Source organism: Neophocaena asiaeorientalis, unplaced genomic scaffold (assembly GCF_003031525.2).
Source record: "Neophocaena asiaeorientalis asiaeorientalis breed wild unplaced genomic scaffold, Neophocaena_asiaeorientalis_V1.1 scaffold272, whole genome shotgun sequence".
Lineage (NCBI taxonomy): Eukaryota > Metazoa > Chordata > Mammalia > Artiodactyla > Phocoenidae > Neophocaena > Neophocaena asiaeorientalis.
Window position 1 is genome coordinate 442,836 of NW_020175403.1, and position 22,718 is coordinate 465,553.

Consider the following 22,718-nt stretch of genomic DNA (forward strand, 5'->3'; position numbering starts at 1 on the left):
CGGGGGGGGGGGGAGGAATATATATTCAGACATAAAATTCTGAGCGAAAATAGGTGAAAAGCCTCTCCCTAATGAAGTAATTCTATTTCAGCCCACTGCTGCATATGCTCTTTCTAGACAGCCACTGCTCATAATGCTCTTTCTAGAATAAAAATTAAACATGGCCTAACTTGAGAAGTTTTCAGTGTTTCTGTAACAAAGGTCAAACACCTATGAGGTGCAGGAATTTGTCTCTGCCAACCTATCTCCAGCCACTTTCCCACATAAACCCTTAGTTTTAGTGATAGCAAACTACTTGTAATTCTCTGAGAGCTAGTTTCTCTTCCCACTTCCTGCTTTTGCATAATTACTGCCCTTTTTTTCCCCCACTATATAATTTCTACTTGAGCCTCACTTCATGGGTACTTCTCCCTCAAATCTCTCTTGACTCCAACATTAAATCATCTGAACATTAAATCAGGCTTACCTCAGCATTCCCACAGCATCCTGTACCTATTACTATCTTGCCCGTACACACATCATATAATAATCACTGTAGTTTTCTGTTTTCTTTTGTTTTTTGGTATCCTACCTTTGGTATTCTACCATATGTTCCTGGAATTCTTACTTGTTCTTTGTATGCTGAGCACTAAATGAAGGGCTCAATATATGTTTGGTGGGTGGATAAATGTCATAAGCAAACAAATCAAAGATATATATGGATACAACGTCTTACATAAAATTCACAAATCGAGTTTGACTATAAAAAATATTTCTAAGCTCCAATTAACATTTTATTTATTTAGGTAGTAATCAATAGCACTTATTTTTTAATACAACATAAGTATCTGTATACCACTTAAGAGTTATTACTTATATTAAACCTCACTAGCCCAACAGTAATAAGGTGGTAGATTATTAAAAACACTGAATTCTTTTCCTCATCTTTCTCAATTTACCAAAAAAAAAAAAAAAACCCACCATCATATTTATGGGTACTTTGATAAAATTATAGTTTTCTTAGGGTAAATTAAGTAGAAATACAACATTTAAACATAAAATAGCAATTAATGTTTCTTTTCAAGCTTGTTTCTATGCTCAATTTCAAATATAAATGAGAGTAATATAAAGAATTACCATTTATCTAACAACCAGCTTCGCAATTAACAACTCATACCAATCTTGTTTCAAATAATCCAGCTTCCCACAAACACACAATCTCAAACATGTTAAAATTTCATCCATAAATACTTTAGTACTCATATGTAAAAACAAACAACAAAAAAACTCCTATTTTTAAACATCCACAAAATGAGTATCATTTTTAAAACAAAATCACTTATTCCTTAATGTTAAATATGATATTATTATTAAATAGTATTAAATATCCAGTTTAGTTTATCTCTTTAGTTGATTTCGTTTCTTCATGGACTGGAAATCCAAACACAGTTCATATACTGCAACTGAATCACGTATTTAAGTCTCTTTCATTAACCTGACAGTTCCCTCTCCTTTTTTTTTCCCCCTTGCAATTTATTTTGTAGAATAAGTTAGGCAGTTTTTCCTGCAGACATTTCCTGCTTTCCAGATTTTACTGACTGCATCTCTGTGGTATTATTTCACAGATTTTTCTGTCCCTTGTATTTCTTGTAAACTGTTCGATCTAGAGGCTCAGATTTAAATTCAGTACTTCTTGGCAAGAATGTATTTTAAGAGTTGTTGTGGACTTCTATTAGAAAAAACAATGTTTGGTTGTCTCTTTTTGTATGAGGTTGTTTGATCTGTGTGTACAGGTTATTTCCAGCCTTATCCTTCCATTATACAGTTCCTCATAACCCCTACAGGGAATTCATCCACTATTTATTTAGAGGCAGTAAAATGGTGATATTATATCATTCTTTATTTACCCAGTATATCATTTCTTCACTAGTAGGTGGAATACTTCTTCTATAAGGAGAAAATTTCCCTCACCATATTTGTTAACTTTGAGGTACAGTTCATACAGGAAATGCACTTACATTTCTTTTCCTTCTTTTCCAGCTTTCAAAATGCTAGCATCCTTTCAAAGTAAGTAGACCAGTAATTTTCTAAGTCTCATTATGAACTCATGGATTTGAAGTTATTTGATGAGTTTTAACAATCCATTATCATTGTTAATGCCCAAATTGACCCCTCTTTAGCGAACAGGAAACCCTTTACTACTTCCTGAATCCTTTTCACAAGACCTCAAGTCGTCTTTGATAGCTTCCTCACTTTCTGGTCTGATGAGATGAACCACGCTCATCTTATATATTTCTTGCCTCAGACTGTAACTCAGGCATTTCATCAAAAAGCCCTGCTTCTGTTTAAGCTGGAAATTAAATTGCAGTCTGAGTACTAGGTGAGCCTATTACTACTGGATTGGTCATTGTTTTTAAGATTCTTTTTTTAATAAGATGAGCTGGGATACGTGTATTTTTAGAGACAATGAATTAAGAATTTACACTGTAATTCCAAGTCAAATTTGTAGGTTTTTTTACTTCTCTGATTTTATATTTATACCATCACTTGGGTTGAGTTTCTTGGTTCCAAATGACACTAATAAAATTATTTATTTGCTTTATCTTAGAATATACATAACAGTTTCAAAATAGCAATAACATTGATTAACAATGTTAACTAAAAGTTAAGATGTCTTAACTTTTAGTTGAGACATCTTAACTAAAAGTTAAGATTTCTTCACAATTCTTCTTGGCCTTCAGGAATACTCACCCCTACTATCAAATTACTGCTTTGAAGCCAACTAAAATAGTGATATTTTATTAGTGATATTAGTTTTGATCACCAAATTTCTGTATGGTCACTAATTTTGTTTAATTAGGGTCATTTGCTTTTTTTTCATTTTTAGGAACTGCTTTTTATTCACTTTGATCTAATCTTGCTTTATTATTTACTTGGATCCAACCTGAGCTACCAAAGTTATCAAAATCCAGCTTCCATCCTTGTCTCCTCTACACCATGACCTCTCTCCCCCTTCAGAAATTATTTTTTTAAGTTTTTCACTTATTTTCCCTTTTTCAATATAAGCAAATTATGAGTAAGAGTATATTTATATTCCCTTTTCACAAATGATCATTAACATATTTACAATCTTATATAAATGTCATATTATACACACATTGTATCCTGGAGGTCATTCCATAGCAGTGTAGGGATACAGTCCCCTTTCCTTTATGCAACTGCATATACTCCATTTTGTAGATACACCATAGTTTCAACCTGTCCCTCAAAGATGAACCAGTCTTTTGATACCACAAACAATGATACAAAAAAATGACCCTCTGCATATCTTTTTTGTATTTATGGCAGTGTATCTTCTTATTTGCTATTTATCAACCAATGTAAATATATCCCCTTTGAAATTTTAAATTTACAATCACCTAGCACCCAGGTCTTGATTCCTAAATACAAATCCACACTTAAGTAAACTAGAAGTCCTTTGAGAAATGGCAGATTCTAAGGCTGGGACAGGGAAGGCACCAGATGAACCTAAACAAGCTTGCTGTGCCAAAAAGCAAAATACTAAAGAGAAAAGAAGAAAAAACAAGATATGGGAGCTAACTTGAAGGGGCTTCCATCAGCTCAATCTGATTTGAGCATCAAAACAGACAGTAAAGGATTATTACCTAGTAAATAAAACAGGAATCCTCAAGTCCATGCTTATGATAGGTAGGTAGGTAGAAAGACAGACAGACAGATGGCAGATGACAGGCTGAAAGAATTCTGAATGCCAACTGGTAAATGTGGACAGAGTGGCAGTGTTAGAAAATTACCATTTTGCAATCATCATAGAAAACACTGGTTCAGGCAAAAATCATCAAAAGATGCTAAATCTAGGGGGGAGTTTGATGAGTAAGATATTTACACAGTCTCAAAGTATCTTCTCACAAATTGCTTATTAGCTGTATTAATGGATAAATTAGAAACTACAGTGGAAAAACCAGATATCACCCTGTCCTGGTGATCAAAACTAATATCACCAATAGGGACAGACAGACATTATGAGCCTCCAGATTTGATACCTTTGTGAAAGACATATCATCACTCACACAGTCCTCCAGCCAGGGGATGCAGAGTGCAGGGGATGTATAAATTGCATCAAATCATAAGTAAACATAAGACAAACCTAAACTGAGAAATATATTCTATAAAATAACTAGCCTATAGCCTTCAAAATGCTAATGTCATGAAAGACAAAGAAAGAGGAATTGTTTCAGATTAAAGGAGATTAAAGAGACATGACAGCCAAATCCAATTTTAGACTGAACCCTGTACTGAAAGATGACTGGGATGATTGACCAAACTGGAATACAGAATAAAGATTAAAGTATTATATTAACGTAAATTTTCCTGAATATAATAACTATACAGGGCTTATATAAGGGAAATCCTTGGTTCTTAAAAATATATATACTGAAGTTTTAAAAGCATAAATGGATATGATTTTTGCAACCTACTCTCAAATTATTCAGGAAAAATAAATACATATTACATAAATATCATGTATATAAACATATATGTATAAAAAGAAAGAATAAAAGGGAAATGTGGCAAAAAGCTAAATCAGTGCATCCAGGCAGAAGCATATTACAGGAACTATTCTTGCAACTTTTCTGTAATTTGAAATTCTTACAACTTTTCTGTAATTTGAAATTAATTCAAAATTGAAATGTTAATAAACAAAAATAACTTTTTCCAATACCACAAGATTGTGTCACTAATATTCAATATTGTGGTATCTCATATTCAAGTAGTAAAAGGTACAAAGATGAGGAAATTTTAAAGCTGCAGATGTCAAATGCATATGAAACAGGCAAGTAAGTAAACATTCAGTGGCATGAAAAATAAAATATCTAATATTCAGCCAATAAAATGGCCAAGCTGAATAGGTAAAAATATAAGAACTGCATAAAACTTTTCCTTAAGAGATATGGAAAGATAAAAACACTAAGGAAGGGAAATTAAAGACCAGCTGTATACAAAAGCTGCCTCAGAAACTGCTGGTCACCCAACTCAGCATGTCTTCTTTTCCTTAGTAACAGAAATCCCAATGTTATGGTCTACAAAGTATAAAAAAGTGTACAGCAAAAACTCCTTGCAGCTAAAGTATGGCTATTAGCTAAAAGTTCTGACAAATGAAACATAAGCAGAAATGTTGCGTTGTACTTCCCAGAAGGCTACTCAACCGGGCTGACTCAGCTAGGAGATGCTCCCTTTTTTGGCCCTTCTGATTTGCCTTCAGAATTTCCAGCTGTCTGACAGTAGGAAAAGTACTCAAAATTCACATTTGCAAGATTCTTTTAGTATAAAAGCCAATATTCTTTTCCAATATTCCCAAGGTTATGGTAAGTGAATGTTCTTAATAACCTGAGTGACCATGAAAAATTAATATTCTGTTCAGTAAGACATTAAATCCATTTTTAAATTGTTTTATTCAAGTTAAGTTTTTAGGAGCTTTAGTGCAGCTATCATCAATGGTTTACTTCCTCATGAGTTCCACATAACTAAAATGTTATGATTCTGTATGTATGGATTGGCTCTGAGAAATGCTTTTCAAATTCTAACAAACATCAAGATGACCATCCCTCTCCAAGTTTTCAATTACATATGCCTTGGCCCCATCTCTTAGCCCCTGGTGAAGCTAGTACCTTGAGGAGTTTTTTTTTTTTTTTTTTTTTTTTTTCTTTCTTTACCGACTCCGCGGCACGTGGGATCTTCCCAGACCGGGGCACGAACCCTTGTCCTCTGCATCGGCAGGCGGACTCTCAACCACTGCGCCACCAGGGAAGCCCTTGAGGAGTTTTAATGACTCACTTTTGTTCTTGGGATAAAATGACTAAAATCTGATCTCTGCCTACCTCTCCAATTTATCTTAAATGTCTCTATTCTGCACCCTAGTCTCACTAACCTCCTTTAGCCCTTGAATTTGCCATGCTTTCTCACCTCACAGCCTTGGTATAAAGCAATTCTCCCTACCTGGAAAACTTGTTAATCTTCATCCCACCTTCTTCCCTAGTTCTAGACCTCTTCCCCCAGACTACATTAGACATCTAGCATGGTATCTGGCACTTAGTGTATGCTTAACATAAACTAGTATGAGCACAGGGGTGTTTTACTTAACAACTGTATCCCTACTTTCTAGCACTCTACCTGACATATTCTGAAAATATATTTATGAATTAATAAATGGCTAATACTACCTCCTCATTACTTTTATTCAAAAACACCATAAGCCTAAATCTTCCACAGAAATTTTCTTGTTCTTACTCCTGGCTTCTCTGCCTCTACTTTTCTCTTTTGGGTTTTTTCTTCCTCCAAGTCATCTAACTTAAAACTGTTTTGGAGAAAATAATTTTAAGAAGAAATTTTTTCTTCCTTTTTTTTTATTTTGAAGAATCAGACGATCTGAAAACACCAGGTCCACTTCCCACATGGTCACAATTGTCTATATCTAAGTAGCACTGGTTCCTTCTGATGAAGGATATGACCTCCAATTCACCAGTCGCCTCCCCTAAACAAATGTTTTATACCTGGACAGCTTCATTCATTTATGTTATCTGTTTGGCCCTTATGGCTCCTTTTCTCATTTATACTCCAATTAAGACAAAATTTTTAATATCTCTTTATAGCTTTCAAAATATTTTGGTAAAACGAATTCCATTTTATCCTCACCACCAAAAAATGTCCTTGAAGGCACATATAGGGAGACTTCATAAACTGTTTTCAGAGAAGACAACCCTTCTAAGGTCCCAGCTTTAAGGAGACTTAATTCTGTAGTCAAATACTAAGTTCCAGTCCCAATCCCAGCACCCTGTCCAGAGGGCCCCTTCCAAATATCCTACGTTGTCCTGTTTGCTCAGAGCTTACTGCTCTGACTTTGAGTTCCGTTCTGTTCCTGGCACATCAAAGTTTTCTCTAAAGTTCAGCTGCACATCTACTTTTTTTTCCTTTGCTCTATATTATTTAGCATTTTCACGTGTTTGTGGGTAGGAAGTGCTTCAGAGTGAGAGTCTATGTTAGCTCAGCCCAGCCTATGACAGAATTGCAAGACCTCCTTTCTCTATACTCAACTTTCCACTCTTATCAGTCCTTTGAACTAAAGAAAACACTACTACCTATACTGAGTACTTGAAAATAATGTACTCTCAAGTGAATAAACAAAGATTCTTCTATGTTACAGGAAAAACATGCTTTTTTATCACAGGAATTGGAAACTAGCCTGCAATGGAACATATAGAAAGAATGAATAAAATAATGACCTTCTAAGAAAGTGGTAGCAACGGACAGCTGCTTTCCTTACCACTAGATCGCCAACAGAAGAAACTGGCCCTGATAAATCTTGGAATAGATTGAAAAGTCAAAAGAAAGTAATACTGAAGTGGGTGTAGAAGTACTGAGGAGGAATGAAAGGAACATCTCAAAACAGTAGCACTAACGAAGAAGAAAAAACCACTGTGTATTTAAACATCATACGTAAGTTAGACTACCTTTAATTTATCAAAGGCTTAAATCGACGATTTCATTTTAAAAACATATCCATTTGTTTACTTCTTTACTTCCTAATATGTAAAGATTTTCTTTCTAATATATCACATTTCCGTAATTTTTCTTTCCTTTTTTTAAACTGGTAGAATTTAGATGAATTAGACTCTGGAGAGGAGGAGGGGAAGAGAAGTTATAGGATATATTGATAAAAGGTAAACTGATTTTTATTATAATAGAGGCTTGTGTGCCTGACAATTACAGTAGTAACTTATTATATTACAATAAATAGAACTGTATTTGCAATCAAAGAACTGTATTTACTGTTCTAAAGAACAAGCATATTGCACCAAATTCTCACTTTACGCCTTGCTCCCTTCCTCCTTAACTACTGCTTAATTGTCAATGCCATTCAAAAGGACTTCTTTGAGGGAGGTTTTGAAAGAATTTTTTGACAGACATTTGTGGGGAAATTCGGGACTAACTTGATGGTGTTCTGAAATTCAACTGACTTATTTTCTCCTCGCCTCCTAGCCCTTTTGTCTCATTATATGTATATATTTACACCCATTAGATAAGCCTCAGGTTTCTACCACATGGAAATAATAAACATACTTAAGGATTACTGTGAAGATTTAAAAAAATGTAAAGCATATTATCTGACATATACTAGGAGCTCAATATTAATAGCTATTAGAATTTTAAAAACTGATTTTTTTCTCCTGAGTTCAAGATCAGAATCATTACTTCAAAATTTGTGTTAGGTGTTCTTTGGACTGTCATAAGTATAAATATATAAAATGTCTATGCATAAAACCTGTAGAAATACTAACAATTTCCAAACAAACTAATAAAAAAAGGAAGACATGGTGATTACTAACTGGTGCTATGTGCCAAACACTGGGTTCTCATCTAATCCTTTCATTTTCATACAATAAATAAACAAACTGAGGTTCAGAGAAGGCTAAGTGAAGAAAACAAACACTAATATTATGAAGAATTGAAAGAAAATTCAGAAAAATGAAAGCCACTAATTTCTTAGTATGATAGGAGTGATTTATTTTTAATATCCCTTGATGTTGTGCCATATGAATGTTGTCTACTTGCCCCTCCCCACTCACCCAGTATCCACTGTGCTTGCCCTTTGGTATTACATAACTGGCACTCCAGTTTTAAATGGCACATGCCAACCCAGCTAAAGATTAGATTTCCCAGCATCTCTTTCAGCTAGGTGTGGCCATGTGAACAGGTTTTGGCCAATGGATTATGGCTAGGAGTGATGTGAAATTTCTACATCTTCACCTTAAACATTAACTGGCTTGCCTTAAATCCTCCCCATTCCAATTTTCTTCCTGTTGACTGAAGATGGCAACCACTGGAGCAATAGAAGCCACATGTTACAGATAACAAAGCTGTCCTACTAGCCAGAGTACCTGGATAACCTCAAGAGGTAGAGTTCACTTAGCTGATAATGAAAAGAAGTAACTATTTTTGAGACCCTGTGTTTTGAGGACTCTAGTATATATGGCACCTTAATTGGTTCTCTAACTGATATGCTATAATAATGTTTTTGCAATAAACACTTTTGAAATAACAAGTTTTATATATATGTAATTTGAATTTGTTTGCTCATCTCTTCAACTAACAAGTATTGAACAAGAGTTTCTAGCAGGGACAAAATGCCATGGGAAAAGTAAAACTTGTGAGAATCAAAGATATAAGGATGATGATAAAAAAAAAGGAAAAAAAGACATAAGGATGGATCTGTTGTTGATTGAGGAACCGGAGGTAGGGCAAATGAAATTAGGCACAAGGCTTCATGGAGGGAGTAATTTTAGAGCTGGGTATTGGTGTATTCCCCACACTTTCCCTCTAGAAAACACTTCTTCTCTGAGGCAACTGATAAAACTTCTCACTCTTTAAGATTACTCAAAAATATCCTATCCTTCATGTAACTTTCTCCAATTTCTGTAGGGACAGGTCATTGTTCCAGCCCATGTGTTCACAATATTTTGCTCATATGTTACTAATAATTCCTTCACAATATTACAAATTATGCTTATACATGTATCTCTCTTCTAACTACATCCTGGAATTCATTAACTTGGGGCCTTTAGTTATTTTTATAGACCATTATCCACTTCAACAGGGCTAGAGAAACAATATGGAAATTAGCAGGTACTGAGTACTTACGATTAAAAAAAAATACAAATTAGTGGTCAAAGGCAATGGCTTTTAAACTTTTTGGATGACTTAAATAATAAATACATTTTATACCATGATGTAGTATACACATGCACACATGTAACGTAACAAAAGTTTGATGAAGTAATACTCTACAAAAGGAACACTATTAGTTTACAGTATTCTGTTTCATTAAAAAAAATTCAGTTATGGTCCTCTAAGGTGTTGCAAATCACTATTTAAAATATATTAGCATAGAAGCAGTCACTTAGAAAATGAGAAGGGTTCAGCTAGATGATAACTAAGATCAGATCACCTTCAAATTCTATAAAATTACACTGTATTAAAATTTGTTATCCTTATCTTTCACTACAGGCTATAAAATAACTATCAAAGGTTTGAGAAAATCTGGAAAGTATTCATCCTCATGGGTCTGAAAACCAGTTACTGCCTTTGTTAGGAACTAAAGAACACACACAACAGCTCCTTTTAGCATTCTAAATTACCAATCCAATGCAAAATTCTATCATAAACTGTTCTTAAAGTACAGTATTATTCTTAAAGTCTCTAACTGAATAAATGAGAATAAAACTGCTAGAAATAGATGCTAAGAAAGGTAACATTTAGCAAGACTAATTTCAAAGATGACTGGGTTTAGTCATGCTGAATCTGAGGTAAAGGCAGTAAACTCAAAAGTTTCTCTAATAAGCATTCAGGGAATCAGATGAGAAATAAGGACTATGTATACATACACTTCAAAGTTACTTAACAAGTTTCATAAAACATGTATGAAATTTGTTATAATATCAATGATATGATAAAACCCTCTAATTCTATTATTTATAATTATAACAAGTAGGCAAAACTTAACGTTTATATTTTTTCCCCATTAGTATTACCTATCATGCGGAAGTCTAACACATGTAGAAATTATATTATGTTTCAAAACAATCCACAAAGTAATTGAGGGGAGGAGTAGTAGGTAGGATTTACAGATTAAACTAGATTGACCATGAGATGAAATATGTTGAAACTAGATGACATATACACAAGGGTTCACTTTATTATTGTCACTACTTTTGCATATGTTTGAAATTATCCATAATTTTAAAATTAGCACAAAGAATAAAATAAATGTCTACATTTAAAAGTTCAATCTTTAAAAGATTAATCATTTGATTAATTTGCTTTTTTAAAAAGGTTTTTAAAATACTTATATGCTTTTAAATTACTTTAATGAATACTCTCACAAGAAAACAAAGTTCCCAGTGCTATATATTTTACTTTCTAACAAAATTATTTGTAATTTGGTATTCATCACAGTCTGCAGATACCCATGACAGTGTGCTGCACATAAGAACCTGCATCTACCGTGTCATTTAGTGAAAAAAAAAGTGAAATGATCAATGTAGTACAGTATGACTGAGATAAACTACTGCACACTAGGTCAAACCTTTGGTATAAAATACATGCTAAAACTGGAATAAGGAGATTATTTACATTTTCAGCTCTCATGTACCCCTAACTGTAATTCTTTTCTTATAAGATTTCCTTTCAGATCAAAGTTCTTCCTTTTATTAATGTAATTCAGGATTTAGTAATTTAGAACTGGAAATACTATAGTATTTGCATCAGATGGCAATCATCATATTATAATCTACCTCAAGCACAAAAACAAGAACAGCCTTCTTTGAGGGAATTTAGACTAACTCCACTCTTTTCCAATGGCCCCAATCCTTTACATATAAACTCTTATATGTAAGAGTTTACATATAAACTCTTCATAATGTATTGCCTTCTAACATCATTTTTCCTCAGTATAAAAAATTATTCTTTGCTTTTTGCCTAAGCCTGTCAAAACACCTCACCACCATAAAAGCCACATTACAAGGACTTTTAACATGAGTAAAATTTAAGGCTACCAGAGGTTTTAAATGATCTCTCAAAAACAAAAAAAAGCACAAAATTTCATTCTGATATTGGGTTTGATACAGAGATTAACCATCTGTCTTATGATCAAATTTCCTTGTCTCCTACCTTTGAACTGCTGCAGACTGTATCTCTCTGTATTTACCATACCCACCTGATACTCAGACATTAAAGGTTTAGGTCTCTTTCTTGATTTTAAGTTTTAGAGAATAATCTCAAATTTTAGCATCTTATGATATTCATTACACAGTAGTTGCTCAATCATCTAAATAACTATCTGAGGACAGAGAACTGTATTTCTAAAAGCAGTGAGATGTGAAACAGCTAATGAAAATGGTTTTCATTGAGAAAAGTGCTCCCCACTATTTTTGTGCCTTATGCCACAGCTCTGATAGATACTGTAGACAGTGGATCCCATAAGCCAGTACTGTTTAGCCAGAACTTTGTGTGTCTCTGTATTTTAACCTCAATAACTGAAATCTCAATCTATCCACACCAAAGCAACTTTCAAATTCAGTTTAACATTTATTTAAAGTTGAATTCTTAGCAGTCACCTCATCACAATGACAGATAATATACTCCTAATTATAAACAGCAATTTTCTCAGTCATTAATACACAAGAACTTGATTCTGGTACAAGAGATTCCTAGAGTCTCTCTCTGAAACCAGTGGGTCTGACCAGTCCATTCACATGGGTAATATACTCTCCCATGGGTATCTCTTAATACACGTAGTGTTTATTCAGCTATGCTTCCTTTTTTCCTCCTTCCTCCACCTGGGACTAAACCATCCAAAATTTCAGTATGACACTAAACAAACCTCAGGGTAAAGAACTGCGAAACTAAGATGTCCAACACATTCTCTGCACTAGGGAACTTGTACTTCTTTTACTGGGGGACTATGAATCCTGTGAAAACCTTCCTCTCCATCATGTTTCTCAATATACACCATTTGTTCTTCTTTTCTTTCCAAACCACATCATTTCTGATCATTAAGATTACAAAAGTTCAAAAACTCCATGAAGACTTCCCATATAGCCCATTACCTCACTCCAGTAATTTGCCCAATTCCATTTTCTTTCACCTCACCTGAATGCCTATACGACCCCATGAGTTTGAGCACAGTCACTTGATTGTGTACTTAAACTTGGCTATTCCACTATCACCTCTAGATCAAAATAATCTTTCTGCAACTTAATTTATAATTTCAAAACATGGCAAGATACTGAATGACTCCAGGTAAATAGTTTCATATATATTCATATAAATTTAATATGCCTATTCATTTCCGTGGGAATTTTGTTAAAATGAAAATTCTGATTCAGTAGATCTGGGACACAGAGGGCAACTTTTAGGGTAAATGAATCATTCTGTACAGTACTGGGGTGGAGGATAAATGATTCTATGCATTTGTCAAAACCCATGAAACTATATCACAGAGTAAATGTAATATATGCAAGTTTAAAACATAAACCCATGTGACTAAGGATCCCAGGATAGAATGCAAACTGATATATGAATCTAACTATTACAAACTTATGACATAACCACACTGAAGGGGATGAGGGGAAGAAAGCTACCTCAAGTAACTTTGGAAATCAATGTTCTGACTAGAAACCATAAGGCTAAATATAATAGGAACTGTACACTGTACATAGACACTGTATTTTAGTTGGTAAATCTGTTTCTTCTGGGAGTATAGTCTAAAAATTCTGAAACTACTTTACTTGTATACTGAGGTTGGAGTACATGCATGGTGGATGGCAGATGGTGGGAGCCAAGTTTCTCTCTATTAGAGATGGAAGTTATGAAGGTACAAGAAAGGAAGATTAGGATGAATCCTGTAGTATAGGATTAGAATTGGAGACAACAGTACTAATTCATGTTTACCCTAATATGCACACAGATGGGGGCTTCCCTGGTGGCACAGTGGTTAAGAATCTGCCTGCCAACGCAGGGGACATGGGTTCGAGCCCTGGTCTGGGAAGATCCCACATGCCATGGAGCAACTAAGCCCGTGAGCCATAACTACTGAGCCTGTGCTATAGAGCCCACGAGCCACAACTACTGAGCCTATGCCCCGCAACTACTGAAGCCCGCGTGCCTAGAGCCCGTGCACCACAATGAGAAGCCTGCGCACCACAACGAAGAGTAGCCCCTGCTCACCGCAGCTAGAGAGCCCGCGTGCAGCAACGAGGACCCAACGCAGCCAAAAATAAACAAACAAATAAATAAAAATTTTAAAAATGCACACAGATGGACAGACACAGAAACAACTATAGATACACATGGTTTAGTATATATAAACATCTATAGATTGATATAACTCTGTCTGCTCTGTCTACTGAGAGGACTTCAAAGCAGTGACACCTGAGTAGCAACCCAGCACCCAAATCTTGGTTTCTAATTACCCTTTTCTCCAATAAAAGAAACCAGCCAGGGCTCTTTGGAGAAATGGTTGATTCTAGGGCAAAAGAATGGGAGGGTGTAAAAAGAACACAGAAGCCAACTTGAAAGCGTTCCCAATGGGCAAGGCTAAAACAATTTGAACAATAAAATTAACCTACTGGATTATAACCCAAAGAATAAAATATACATAATAAGTCTGTGCTTATATAAGTGAATGACAGAATTAATGAGGGAGAAATTATTTCTTTATAGAAGAATTCCATTTAATATTATGTAGTTACTCCCTCCCAGCAGGAGACAGAACTTAATTCCCACCCATGCCACCACTCACATCCCTTGAGAGTGGGCTAGACATAGTGACTTACTTCCAAAGAATACACTATGGAAAGAGAAAAACAGTAACTTTATAGTGGAGAAACCTGGCAAATACTACCTTGGTCAAATGATAAAGGTTAACATCATCAGTAATGTCAAGTGGATATTCTGCTCCCCATATGATGTGACCAGTAGAGCACTTCATCTCTGTGATACTCTTTCTAAAAACTGGTAACTGATAACCCTAGTTTATCCTAGCAAAAAAAATCAGACAAATCCAAATTGGGGGATGTTTTATAGGATACCTCGCCAGTACTTCTCAAGACTGTTAAAGAAATTAAGGAAAGACTTAACAACTCTCACAGATCAGAGGACACTGGGGAGAGTGAATGCAACATGGTACCCTGGACTGAATCCTGGAATAGAAAGAGGGCATTAATGGAAAAACAATAAAATCCAAGTAAAATCTGAAATTTGGTTAATAGTTGTTTGGTATTTTTTAAGACGTTTAAAAAGGCTATAAATCTGGTTTCCCCTTCTGGAGAATGGTAAACATAGTACTAAATATATCACAGGAATTTTGGAAGGAATAGCTACAATAAATTAATGTAATGCACCATGTACACCATGGCTCAGTCAGAGTAAGAGCTCAATAATTACTGGTTGCCATTATTACTGAGAAATGAAACGTACCCAAGTTCTTGCTTGCATGGCCTATGACACAGTTCTCTGGGGGGTTCCCAGAAAATAAAAAGCATGTATAATAACATCAATAACAACAAGTAGCAAGGTGGTGAATGACTCCATGCAAACAGCTTCATATATAATGCATATGAATTTATTATGAATACATATCACTTGGGAATCTTGTTAGAAAGAAGATTCTGAGTCAGGAGGTCTGGGGTGAGGTCCAAGGTTGAACATTACAAACAAGCTCCCAGGTGATGCCAATGCTGCTACACCAAGTACCACAACTGGAGCTATAACTTTTCTACTTCTATAATGTTTTAAAATTTTTCATAAAAAATACAAAAAAAAGTTTTCTCCACCAAACTTTATGTCTTCGCCACAAATACTTGTATTTTTAAACACAGAACTGTACCAGCTATAACCCGCAAGTCATCAATATCTTAAATAAGCAATGACTTAACCAGTATAATAAAGGGGCAACTACACATTAATATTTGCCCCATTATCTCACGCCTGTGAAGATAAAAATAATGTCTTTAAAAGTCAAATCACATACAATTCTCTTATCTTTACCAATTAAAAATTAGTCTAAATACATTGCAGTAATCTAGATTAACCACAATTTTCAGAAGTCCCGGGAAAATTTTAATTCTGTGAATTCAGTTTGGAGAGAGTAACCTATTACCAAAGCTCCTGATTAACAGTTTATTGAGTTTTCAAAGCATAAAAAATGATCTTAATAAATGATCTGAGATTCAGTAGCATGTACAAGATATTTGAGGAAAGAAAAAACTAGTAGGAAAAGATGAAGTACATACTGAATCAAGAAATAGGGATTAACAAAAAAATGAGATGTAAACCAGTCATACTTTCCTACAATTAATGAATGACATCACAGTTAATTTTAAAAACCAGTTTCTTTAACTCAATGATTTCTAGCCATTCTGGCTTTGTGATTTCACATTTTCCTGTCTTCCTTAAAATGCTTCTTCACATTCAACTTTTGAAATTTAAGAATTGAACCTTTTAAAAAACACTCTGAGGACTTCCCTGGTGGCGCAGTGGTTAAGAATCCGCCTGCCAACGCACAGGACATGGGTTCGATCCCTGGTCTGGGAAGATCCCACGTGCCACGGAGCAACTAAGCCCGTGCACCACAACTGTTGAGCCTGCACTCTAGAGCCCACGCGCCACAACTACTGAGCCCATGCGCCACAACTACTGAAGCCCGCACGCCTATAGCCTGTGCTCCACAACAAGAGAAGACACTGCAATGAGAAGCCCGCGCACCACAATGAAGAGTAGCCCCCGCTCACCGCAACTAGAGAAAGCCCGTGCGCAGCAACGAAGACCCAACGCAGCCAAAAATAAAAATTAATTAATTAATTTAGAAAACTCTGAGATAACATCAAAGTAAGCTCAGGAAATACCATTCTACTGCCTTTAAAAAATGTTCAAATTCATTTATTAAAAGAAACTGATTTTGATGGCAAGAAATCTTGCTGGTATGTGTATACATAAAAGCAATGTTTCCAAAAATGGTATATCAAAGAAGTCTTTGGTAGGATACTAACAGATATATGGTGAAATATGCAGCCCTGTCTTCAAATTAACTTTGACTTGGTGTTCCTTAAATTTAACAGGTCATTTCGACTATCTGGCTTTTTTCTCAAAGCCTTTAAAAAGTGTTTAAGTGACTCTGAATTTCTAAAAATGAGATTTTCATTTAGAACATTTCCACTGATCATATTTCCTACTCACTGCCTACTCAAAACACTTCAAAAGTTGAGACCCAAAGATTTTTGAAGCTTAAAACAATTAAAATATTTTCAGTAAGCCAAGGAAATTTAATTGCAACAGAGCTCCTCTAAGTAAATATAAAATTTACACACATATATATTTAAAACATATTTATAAGTATATTAGGTCAAGCACTGTTAATGCTATAAAAAGCTATAATATAACAAGGAAAGAATTCTTTTAGGGACTTCCCTGGTGGTCCAGTGGTTAACAGTCCACCTTCCAGTGCAGGGGACATGGGTTCGATACGTGTCAGGGAATTAGGGTCCCACATGCTGCAGGGCAACTAAGCCTGTGTGCCACAACTACTGAGCCCGTGCACCACAACTAGAGAGCCTGTGCCAGAACTACTGAGTCCATGCACTCTAGAGCCCACATGTCACAACCAGAGAAGCCCTCGCGCCGCAATGAAGATCCCACGTACCGCAACTAAGACCCAATGCAGCCAAATAAATAAATAAATAATTAAAAAAAAAAATTCTTTTAGAATCAGGTCAATATAGCTCAGTTGCCAGCTCTAGATCAATTCTAAGTAGGTAAGACTGTTATAACACATCACCAAAATTTCCTTCACTCTGTGATAATTTTTCATAAGCATACTATATAGACTAAACAATTAAAATAAATTCTCAAATTTACGTGGGCAAATTTACATTATTGAAAATTTAATCTACAGGCAAGCAGAGAAATTACTTCTGAGTATTAAGCATTTATCAATCGTACAAAAATTAGTAAAATGTAACCATGTATTTATGGTCTTTACCCACAAATCTATTTCTGGAGCAAATCATCATTCAAGTTAACTTTAAAATAAAAAATGTCTAACCAGGCTTTGAAAAACTTCATTACAATTAACAACAGAAATCTAGAGAGCTGGGAACTGATGCTTTGAAATCTTCCAATAGTATCTTCAGAAAGCTTAACTTCAGTTATATAATAAACTTTGTGCTAACTTGAAACTGAGGTACAGGTGCATCCTGACACACATTTCTTAGTAAATAAGTTTCAAAATTGTCAGTTATAACATAGCCAAAGAGACATTCTCCTGTGTATTCTTCTTCCTTTCTGTCAATGGTTATGGAAAGGTTTTCACATCAAAAGAAGCAAAACAGACACTTTTGAGTAGAAAGCTAATCATACCAACTAAAAATGCCAAATGACTTCTTGCTTAATTCTACTTCATTTCATAAATTTCCATGAAGGAAAAAGAGGAAATCTGAAGCAAAAATACATGTAAAAATTCTAGCCAATAACAATCAAATTCTACAGCATATATCAATTTTAAAAACAAGCATAGGGCTTCCCCGGGGGCCCAGTGGTTAAGAATCCACCTGCCAATGCAGGGGACATGGGTTCAATCCCTGGCCCAGGAAGATCCCGTATGCCACGGAGCAACTAAGCCTGTGCACCACAACTACTGAGCCCGCACTCTAGAGCAAGCTAGCCACAACTACTGAGCCCACGTGGCACAACTACTGAAGCCCGGGCGCCTGGAGCCCGTGCTCCGCAACAAGAGAAGCCACCGCTGTGAGAAGCCTACGCACTGCAAGAAAGAGTAGCACCCGCTTGCTGCAACTAGAGAAAGCCAACAAAGACTCAACACAGCCAAAAAAAAAAAAAAAAAAAAATTAATTAAAAAAAAGATGTGTGCTTTATTTTTTAAAAAAAAGCATATCTGTCCCCTCATCACTCTATATTAATATTCATAGTTATGGTGACTTTTGGTTTTTGCAAGAAAATCCCTGTATCTATAAAGTTCACCTCACTCTTTTAACTAGGCACAATCTCCCTTCTCTGTACTGCCTTGTTATGAAAGCTTCTGGTATGGGGGCACTGAGGCTTAGTAACTATGGTAGAGCAAAGGAAAAGGACAGCATAACAGAAGAAAGGAAGAAAATGAAAGGAAAACAGAAGCAGGTCTCCCTTCTTCAGATAAACACCAAGGCAGTTGCAAGAACTAGATAACCTGACAGCCACAATTCTAAGAAGTACATAAAACCTATATGGTAGAAATAATGACTCAGAATAATTAGAGAATATACATTGCATTTATTTAAAATGAGTATGCATTGTAAAAGATTCAAGTAAATTTGATTTCACAGGGTTTAATTTTTTTTCATCTCTACTATATCAAATTTGATTTAAGACTCCCCCTTTGCTTTACATATGGCAGCAAAATACGTAAAAGATTACTGGAAAAGGTAAGGGGTCAGAATATAACAGCATGTGATCTCTCTACATGCTCAACCAGAAGATTTACTCTCAAGAGTCTTATTTCCTATTTCGTGGGTAGTTAGGCTCCTGCGTTTCCCCTAGATATTTCTACCTATTAACCATTTCATTGTTCACCAATGAACAAGAGAATGTGGACAATGTGACTCTCCTATTAACTTACTCCAGTCAATATACCTGTAGAGATTGGAATCAAAGCTGAAATTCAAAGGTCTTCTAGTTTAGCCCTTCAACTTTGGCGTTTCCAGTTAAACTCTGTTGTTAAATACTTTGTATATTAAGTAGTAGGATGAAACTTCAAAATCATTTAATTCAACTCTCCTTATTTTACAGTTCAGAAGTCATTCAGAGAACGAGTTAGTGCAGAGACAGGTCAACTCAGGTTTTGTAACTCCTAGACCAATACTTGTTCTACTAAATCATTCTGCTTCCCATAACTACTCCTTGTTTTCTATGATGTTCTTGTTATCCCAACAGTCTGCCCGTGAAACTGATAAAGTATACCTAGCATAACCAGAAAATCCCAAGCCTCAGGTCAAATACATATCCCACTGCTTCATTTTCTATCCAACATTTTCCTGAAGCCCTCTTAACTGCCAAAACTTTCCTGTTCCTTGTCCTTCACATTTCCCCATCACTGTAATTAATGTTTCAGTTATGTAATGTTCTATGTTATATAAAATATGATGCTAATTATAATAATATAGAGTGCTCATTATAGCAGGAACTATTTTAAGACCTTTACAGGTAGCATTTCATTTAATCCTCAACTTTAAATAAGATAAATAATACTATAATCCCCATTTTATAAATACAAAAATCTAAGTCTCAGAGGTTAAAAAACTTGCCCTAATTCACACAGCTAATAAGTACAACTGGGTAAGTAATCAGGCAGTCTGACCCCAGTGTCCATATTCCTGACCTCTCTATATGATAAGCATATATGATAAGCATATGTAACTACATGGGATTGCATTATTAACGTGGCTGGTAACTTAAAACTGGGGGGCTACAGAAGAATTTAAAAGTCTTTGTATTTGAAGAGGTTTCTTACACATTAAAATAGCTTAACATGGCTTACTCCCATAAACCATATCTTCTTTGCAAAGACATGGCCCACGTAAGAACTCTTAACTCAGTCATATATAATTAAAACTCAAATTTGAAAAGGTAATGGGGGAAAAAAGTGTTGCAGCAATACTCTAACAAATGTCCAGATCAGCAGTGTCCAAAAGAACTTTTGCCATGATAGAAATGTTTTCAATTTTTCTCTATTCATCACGGTAGCCACTAGCTACATGTGACTATTCAGCACCTGAAATGTGTCTAATGTGACTAAGTACTGAATTTTGAATATTTTGTAATTTTAACTAATTTAAATTTAAATAGCCACATGTGGCTACTGACTACTACACTGGACAGCACAGGTATAGAATGCCAAAATGCCAGAAAAAAATGAGTAAAGAAATTCTTATTGCCTTTATTTGGAGAGTGCAGTAACAGTCAAATCAATTTAAATGTCTTCCTTTACTTGCTCTAGTTTCAATTATTAACCCAAACAATATAGACCTCCAAAGAGATTTAAGTATCCCAAACTTTCTATATTTAAATTTCTCTTTGTGCATCTCAATGGAAAAAAATAATTAAATTCTGTATTTTCAACAAAGCTTTATTTATTAGAAACTTTTTAATGTTTGGAGAGCTAACAGTGAATCTGAATCTGAAAACTCTGCCTATTAGAAAAACTAAAAAGAGTCACATAAGTTTTCAACTGTTTTCATAATAAAAACTTGATAATAAAGTACTTACCTTGACTCTCCACTACTGTTTCTAACACTTTCTTCATCACTGTGTCCATTCATTGTAAATATCAAGAAGTTTTAAAATAAAATATAAATCTTCCCAGTTTAAAAGATGAATATAAATACTGACTCCTCTTTGAATATCAAAAATTCACAGATGAATTTTCTTCAACATTCACAGGTTTCCTGGGACCCTTTCACTCACCTAAAAAAAAAAAATTAAGAAAGTGAGAAAATTTCCTGTAGACAAAAAGATAAATAAGTCTATTTGGAACTTATACAAATCTATCTAGGCCAACTAGATTAGAGGTGGTAAGGAAGGGGTAGGGGTCTTTTTCTCAAAATACCTAGGCTTCTATTAACTACATTCTTGACTACTTACTAGAATTTAGCACACCGCTGCTTATTTTTGACAGAAAAAATTAAAATATTTGTGGAGTGATAGAGCTTTTAGACTAATTGCAACCGTGTGTATATACCACACATTATAGACAAAAAACTAAAGCAAAATGGTAGTATATAACATATACATACGTTCCAAGAATAGAAAATAGTCTTATTAGATACTTGGCCAAATAAATGAAATAAGGGGGAAAAAGGTTACCTTAACCAAGCACTAATTCCTATCACGAAGGACTTCGTATACCAGAGCGAGGGGAAGTGTTGAAAATGCTCACATGAGAACAGGAGAGTAAAAGTGTATCATATAATCTTAGCCCAAAAAAATGTACAGGTCAAAATAAATGTGTCCTTTCACAGGTAAACCGATAGCGCAGTTTTAAGTTTAAATAATACAGTATATATATCCAGTTTGGACATGCAGAGATTCCTCCGGGGGAAAAAGGTAACAGAATATACACTATGATCTTTTAAGTAGGGGGTTTGGGGCAGAAATCATGGACCAAGATACAACATTTCCACCTTTCAACATATCAGCACAACACTGGAGAGTCACCTACAAGCCACCCACTAATAAACAAAGGAGATCTCTGGCAGGGGAGGGAGAGGAAGAAGCGGGGGAAGGAGACGTCAGATCCTTCCCCAGCCAGAAAGTACCGAGACAGACGACTGAGAGCAGAGCTGTCCTCCGACCTCAGCAAAGAGAATTTACTCCTACGATTATTTCCATTCCACAAAAAAAGAGGGGGGAAATAGGCTGCTGCCAACTTAATCATAGCAAACTCTGCATCTAGATCGGGATTTTAATATTCCAGAAACTACAGTCCAGTAGACTTAGCAAGAATTGTTATCTAAAAATTATTTCACGCAACATTTATTCCTAATGTTAAATATTAATTCCAACTAGCCAAAGAGATTAACTATTAAACAATTAGATCTTTAAAATCTAGGTACTCTAACAAACTGCCTCTCCCGAAAGTCTCTCTTCATTGAGAAAGTTCACTCCTCTTTTCGTTCTTTCCTTTTCACCTCCCTTTCGCCCCTCAAAATGGCTTTCTCTGTACTTTGTAACTTCCTTTCTCCTCCTCATTTTCCTTCTCAGAGTTAAGTCCTCTTTCTGAGCCCCTTCTTACAACCGTAAGTTCTGAAGCTCCAAGCACCCGCAGCTCTCTCCTGCCTTTCACTCGTCTTAACAATGATTCTTCCCTAAATCGTTAAACCTCTTCAATTCGCCTTTTCTTTGCCCCGTCTTTTATCAGTTGCTTTCCTCCTGCTAAGTTTTCAAGCGGTTCTCGAAAGGAGGCTGGAAACCTTCATCCCCCGTCCGTCGCAGCTTCGCTCCAATCAGCCTGCCACCCGGACGCACCCCCCCACTCCCATCCCTCCCAGGGCCTCCATCTCGGTCCCGGAGTCTCCCTTCCCGCCTCCACCTTCCTACAGACCCACCCCGCGCCCTCC

General features: G+C 35.4%; 1 protein-coding gene across 4 annotated transcripts in view; it reads right to left on the bottom strand.

The window, feature by feature from the left end:
* Positions 1-21,061, bottom strand: part of CHD1 (chromodomain helicase DNA binding protein 1) — a 72,991-nt gene extending 51,930 nt beyond the window's left edge. For all 4 annotated transcript variants that reach the window (XR_003006164.1, XM_024766962.1, XM_024766961.1 and 1 more), the window contains exon 1: positions 20,869-21,061. Coding sequence is in view for 3 of the 4 variants with exons in the window: in XM_024766962.1 (XP_024622730.1) it covers positions 20,869-20,921 (53 nt within the window). In the remaining variant the exon portion in view is untranslated. The remainder of the gene's footprint in view (positions 1-20,868) is intronic.
* Between the last annotated feature and the right edge of the window lie 1,657 nt (positions 21,062-22,718).